The sequence below is a fragment of the Musca vetustissima genome, unplaced genomic scaffold (genome assembly GCF_032173495.1).
Source record: "Musca vetustissima isolate MV318-11 ecotype Yass unplaced genomic scaffold, APGP_CSIRO_Mvet_v1 utg1868, whole genome shotgun sequence".
Lineage (NCBI taxonomy): Eukaryota > Metazoa > Arthropoda > Insecta > Diptera > Muscidae > Musca > Musca vetustissima.
The window spans coordinates 152,619-159,353 of NW_026874177.1; the positions used below are offsets into that span (position 1 = coordinate 152,619).

The following is a 6,735-nucleotide window of genomic DNA, read 5'->3' on the forward strand; positions in this document are numbered from 1 at the left end:
CGTACAATAAAATAATTGTAAAATAAAAAATAGAATTAAAAATTAAATTTAAATACAAAAAATGTTGTTCTTTCCTGGCCTTTATTTAATTTTATTTTTTTTTTCAAATAACCTAGTCCACTATTTTTTCTCAGAATATAATTTTGCAATATTGTTTCTATATTTACTTCCTTTCTGAATGGCTCAGTTTTGATTTCTAAATAAATTTCTGAATGAAAGAGTTGCTGTTGTTGGATCTTCGTTCATGGCTTCTTATCACAAAATTTTCAAAACAGAAAAAAACTCGACAAGTGCGTACTTTATTCTCAAAAGAGTGGCATATCAACAATAATTTTAATACAAATACATATTTAAATATTTCTTTTTAAATATCAGACACTTGTGCGCCACAATTGAATCTGAAAAGTGAAAGTTCTTCACAACGAAATATTGAACACCCTATTCGTATTATTAGAACAACATAAAAAAGAAAATTTTAAGACTTAGACCAGTAAAAAAACACGGAGTCTCCAGTTCACATAAAAAGTATTACTGAGCTTTTTACTGGTCTCACTGAGCCTTCCGATCGCCTATGAAGCTACCCTGATGGGTTTCTGCTGTTAATTCTAATAAAAATAAACTTCTGGAGCATTGAGCTAACCTGCAATGACTTAATCTCCCTGAAAACATTAATTTAGGCTGGGGGTGTCAAAGAGGAAATAACTTTACACTAAATTTCGGCATGGGTCACAGAACACAAGAAATCTCTAGGTTTAATATGTTATGGGGAAATATAACCTCAAAATAAAAAATACTAATTTTATATTGCATTTTTAATGATTTCCGATTTATGCCTCATTCTACCTGAAAGCGTTTATTTAGAGTATTGATGTCAAAGAAAAACATATTCTACACTAAATTCCATTATAGGTCATGGAACACAAAAAATCTGTAGCTGTAATCTATAACCTAGAAATATCGCCACAAAAAATGTAAAATTAGTGCAGAACATAGGTTCTGCACTAAGAGCTCAAATCTCCAACTAAACTTTGTGTTAGGGATTTGATGTCAAAGGAAAAATTATTCTGCACTAAATTCTAGAGTAGGTCACCGAACAATTGAAATCCGTGGCTACAATATATAATCTGGAAATATCAGGCGGGATATGGCATAAGCATTAAAATATAGTTTTATTGTTTTTTTTTTTATAAAATGATTATAGAGTTTTCGTTTTGAACTCAAATCTCCTACAGAACTTCGCTTTATAAGATTGGTTCTAAAGGGAAATGTGTTCTCCGCAATATTCCATTATAGGTCACCGACCAATAAAAATCTGTAGCTCTAATATATAACCGGGTAGTGGGGTCACTATTATATAGAAACATAAAATTACCGATTTTTTATATTAAGAATCAAAGCTTTTGCAATTTGTGCCCGAATCTCCTACAAAACTTCGTTTTATAAGACTGGTTCTAAAGGGAAATGTATTCTCCGAAAAATTCCATGATAGATCACCGACCAATAGAAATCTGTAGCTCTAAGATATAACCGGGAAGTGGGGCCACTATTATATTGAAACATAAAATTATATATTTTTTGTATTAAATTTCAAAGGTTTTGCGATTTGTGCCCGAATCTCCTACAAAACTTCGATTCAGGGTATAGATGCTAAAGGGAAATTAATTCTTCGAAAAATTCCATTATAGGTCACCGACCAATATAAATCCGTAGCTCTAATATATAACCGGGAAATATGGCCACAAAAATATAGAAATATTTTATGACCGTATTTTTGTATTAAATTTCAAAGGTTTTGCGATTTGTGCCCGAATCTCCTACAATACTTCGTTTTAGGGGATTGGTATCGAAGAAGAAATTGCTCTGCATTAAATTCCATTATAGGTCACCGACCAATAGAAATCCGTAGCTCCAATGTATAACCTGGAAATATGGCCACAAAAAATACAGAAATATTTTATGACCGTATTTTTGTATCAAATTTCAAAGCTTTTGCGATTTGTGCCCGAATCTCTTACAAAACTTCGTTTTAGGGGATTGTTGCTAAAGGGAAATTTATTCTCCGGAAAATTCTATTATAGGTCACCGACCAATAGAAATCCGTAGCTCTAATATATAACCGGGAAATATGGCCACAAAAATATAGAAATATTTTATGACCGTATTTTTGTATTAAATTTCAAAGCGATCTGTGGCCGAATCTCCTACAAAACTTTTTAGGGTATAGATGCTAAAAGGAAAATTATTCTCCGGAAAATTCCATTATAGGTCATCGACCAAAAGAAACCTATAGATCCAATATATTAGCGGGAATTATCACCAGAAAAATATACAAATAATAGCCCTTTGCAGCAAAAATTTCTTGGCCAGAGGCTAACAAAAAAATTCGATCCCCCTAAATTCCATCCATAAGGTTACTTTGTAGTCGGCCACTTCGGAACAATTCGATTCAAACCAACTTATTTCACAAAAAAAAAATTAAATCTTGAAACTGATAAGGATGCCTGGCTAGGTATTATTAGTTTGAAATGCCTTATCAGTTCTCAACACTCAAAAATTTTGGAATTGCATTGAGTACACGGTTCGTTTATGGCTTGGCTTGTCGGGCACAGATTATGTGACGACATTTCGCAAAATTCAAACGGGGGGTTTGTGTTCAATTTGTATTTTTTTATAGTAAAGAGATTGCGATATATTTTTTCTTCTTTTTGTTTTGTTTTGCTGAAAATATCTCAAACCACAGGCCTTGCTGCGGATGCTGACATGCGGATGCCGATGCTAGTCACAAGAAATAGATTTCTTCGGGGCCCTACGGCGACAACAGCAGTTAGTATTTGAACAGCAAAATGAAAGCAACTATTTTTCTGGCCGCTTGCCTATTCGTGAATCTGGGGGCGCAAGGAGTTGTGGGCCAGCAGCAGGAGGAGGATCTGCAGGATGATGAGACCAATATCTACAAGACATCGAAATATAAATATTTTATAGAACCCAGACAAAAGGTATGGAGAAGAAGTAATGCATTTTAAAAGATATTAAAATTTGCAATTAATTTTTTTGCAGTTTACCTGGTCCCAGGCCCTCGAGGAATGTAAAAAGAAAAAAATGAATTTAGCCACCATTGATAGCAAGGAAAGGGCTGATGATTTGAAAATAGTTTTGAATGAAGCCTTTGGCTGTAAGTAATTTAATGTTCAGCTGCCTTTAATCACCATTTTTTTTATGTGATATCCTCCTTCTTCCCTCCTCTTAGATGAAAAGAAACGCATACCCCGTTTGTATATTGGTGCCAACGATCTGGATGAATTCCGTGAATTTGTATGGATTGCCAAGGGTGACATCTTCAGCTATACGAATTGGGAAAAGGGTGAACCGAATAATTATAAAAAATTAAATGAACGTTGTGTCCACATCGGATTCCATGGCGATGACAAATGGAATGACATCAATTGTAATCGGAAATATGGTTTCATATGTGATTTGGTTTTGGGCGTTGAGGATCTGTCGAATTTGGTGGTGAAGGCTTGAAGACGAACAAAGATATCCAAGGCAAAACTAAATTTATTTTTTTCGAATAAAATTTTGAAGAAGTATTAAAAATATATATGTATTTTGAATGGATATTTCACAGGGATTTCTAGATCAATGCTGGGAATATTTGGAATTTTTGGAATAGGGATTTAAAGTTCAATATCTGGATTAGAAGAGAATAAAAAACAAAAATCAAACTGATTTTTATGGGAACGTGGAGGACCCTTTGAGTTTTTTAGGCAGCCGAAATACTCAGAAGTTTGCAGAGGTGACCTACAGGTCCTTTATAGAAACTTGGAGGACTCCATGAGTTCTATAAGCAGCCAGAATACTCAGTGGTTTGCAGAGATGAGGCAAGCGGAGGACTCCATGATTTTTTTAGGCTGCCGGAATACTCACTAGTTTGCTGAGGTGACCTATAGGCCCTTTATGGGATAGCGGAGGACTCCATGAGTTTTTTTAAGGCAACCGGAATATTCGGAAGTTTGCAGAGGTGACCTAGGCCCTTTATAGAAACGTGGAGAACTTCATGGGTTTTTTAGGCAGCCGGAAATACGTATACATTTGCAGAGGTGAGCAAGCGGAGGACTCCATGAGTTCCTATAGGCAGCCGGAATACTCAGGAGTTTGCAGAGGTGAACTACAGGCCCTTTAAAGGAACGTGGCGGACTTCATGAGTTTTTTTAGGCAATCGGAATACTCAGGAGTTTACAGAGGTGATCTACAAGCCCTTTATAGGAACATGGAGGACTTGTAGAGAAGAGGTAAACGCCGCTTATAGGAGAGCGGACTCCATGAGCTCTATAGGCAGCCGGAGTGCACAGGAGTTTTCACAGGGTGACCTAAAGCCATCGAAGGACTTCATGAGTTCCAGGTAAGCGGAGGACTCCATGAGTTGTATAACCATGCGGAATACTAGGGAGATTACAGAGTAGAGTCATGGAGTTTGCAGAGGTGACCTAAAGCCCTTTTATAGAACATCGTGACCTGAAGCCCTTTATAGACTCTATGAGTTGGCAGCCGGAATGCTCATGACTTTACACGGGGTGATCTAAAGCCCTTTTTTAGAACATCGAAGGACTCCATATGATCTAAAGGGCAGCCGGAATGCTCAGGAGTTTGCGGAGATAAGGTAAAGACATTTTAAGGAAAGCTAAGGACTCCATTTATTTTATATGCAGTCGAAATATTCACTAGTTTACAGAGATGACCTCCAGGCCCTTTACATGAAAGCTTAAAGCCTAAATGTTCAAGAAGAGAAAACGTTATGAAAAAACCGGTATTTTTTATAGTTCAAATGAAGTGGAAAACTTCGTTAGTTTTTTAGACATGTCGAATACCCAGAAGTTCCAAAAAGGCGTGCTTAAGTCAATGGCAGTCTTATTGACAGAACTGAAGGCCCACCAAATCGTTGATGCAGTCTAAGGAAGGGCAAAGCAAGGTCTCTTCGTTTGTTCAGCTGAATGCTTATAAGGCCCTATGGTCTCTACACTGAAGAATGGGTGTTTATAAATATCTATAATATCTATAGACCAGACCCAATAGATATTTTAAAATATCTGTGGTCTCTACACAAACGAATGGGTCTTTATAAATATCTATGATCTCTAGACCCGTTTCAATTGGTATTTATAAAAAACTGATGGTCTTTAGGACAGACAAATGGATCTTTATAACCCCCTATGATCTCTATACCAGCTCTAATTGGTTTTTATAAAAATCTTGTGGTTCCTAGACCAGGTCCATAGGTATTAATAAATACCCGTGGTCTACATTCCCGATTCTATTGACATTTTTAAACGCCTGTGGTCTCTATGCTGGCGAATGGGTCTTGATAAAGTTCTGTATCAATTGATATTTACAAAGACCTGTGACTTCTAGTTCCGATTAATTTACCTTTTCAAAAACCCATGGCCTCTGTATTGATCAAAAGGGTCACAGGTCTCATAAAAATCCCCCATTTCCATCTAAAGAAAACATTTTTTTCACTTTTAGGTCCACAACTCGTCTATGTTTTAACCTGTTTATTATCTTCACAAATGAAACCGAATTTCATATCACAATCAATGTCATTCCAGGTGCCATCATCGTACAGACCCAAATGGACACAACGCTCATTCTTTTCATAGTTATTCGGTTCGAATTCACTCCAGTTGGTATATTGAAATTTATGACCCGTTGGCGTCCAGAGAAATTGCTTGCGGTCGGCCAAATTGTTGCCGCCAATGTAGAGCAGGGGTTTTTCTTTGCCTAAAGAAAAAAAGGAAAAGCTGTAGTTAAAAAAAACTAATCGTATTGGAATTTTTCAAACCTTTAAAAACCGTATTAATCAAATCATTTATTTCCTGCATTTTCTCGGCACTCTCAATGCTCAGCAGATCCATATTATTTACTTTACATTCCGCATCCGATTGAAACCAATTGTACTGGGAATAAAAATAATTCAGTGAATTTATTTTGAAATTAAAAAAATATATATTTTGAAATTAATTTACCTTATTACGTATTTCAATTAAATATCTATTATTTTGTGAAGATGTATAGAATTCAGCCGCAATTGTATTGATTTGGAAATAACAAATCCAGAGAACAACAGCTGATAAGAAGAAAATTGGCGATGTTGACTTCATTGTGGCTGGCTAATAACTGAAACAATACTTATCAGAAACAGAATCAGAATCTCTAAATCTGAGTTTGTATTTTTTTATTAAATTACACATTTATTTTTATAATCTCTGTTTTTATTTTATTTTTGTATTGTGGAATTCAATTTCTTGGCATAAATCATTCGACCAGTTGCATGAATAATTTTTGTATTTAATTTTAGAAAAATAGGAAATGAAATGATTAAGGCATTCAGTTAATAATGTATTTAAAAAAGGTTTGAAAATCATTTTTTTAATAATAACATCTTTAATTGAAATCTTATCACTGTATTTTTCTGATTTAAATATTTATGGATTTTGAATTCAATATACCAAACGAAATTGGGATTTGAATCAAGTAATTTTTGATGTTAATAAAGCTGGAGCTCCAGGTAGCCTTAATAATCGAGATAGAGTCTAAGGAATTCATTTTAAATTGATGACAAGCCGAATACTTCGGACAAATTTTTAGGATTTTTTTTATTTTATGCTTTAAATAATAATAATAAAAAAATGCATTTCCTTCCCTTTGAACCCCCCAATTTTTCAGGCAATGTTTTAATAA

At 34.8% G+C, this 6,735-nt stretch overlaps 2 protein-coding genes across 2 annotated transcripts; one reads left to right on the plus strand and one right to left on the minus strand.

The window, feature by feature from the left end:
* Positions 1 to 2,843: 2,843 nt before the first annotated feature.
* On the plus strand, positions 2,844 to 3,522 carry LOC133331297 (lectin subunit alpha-like). The gene is made up of 3 exons (XM_061539699.1): positions 2,844 to 2,996; positions 3,058 to 3,172; positions 3,248 to 3,522. The coding sequence occupies exons 1-3, from the start codon at positions 2,844 to 2,846 to the stop codon at positions 3,520 to 3,522; spliced, it is 543 nt and encodes a 180-aa protein (XP_061395683.1).
* A 2,011-nt stretch (positions 3,523 to 5,533) lies between these two features.
* Positions 5,534 to 6,155, minus strand: LOC133331306 (lectin subunit alpha-like). Its single transcript, XM_061539708.1, has 3 exons — positions 6,021 to 6,155; positions 5,837 to 5,951; positions 5,534 to 5,775 (listed from the first exon to the last, which is right to left on the minus strand). Exons 1-3 carry the CDS (start codon positions 6,153 to 6,155, stop codon positions 5,534 to 5,536), a joined length of 492 nt encoding a protein of 163 aa, XP_061395692.1.
* Between the last annotated feature and the right edge of the window lie 580 nt (positions 6,156 to 6,735).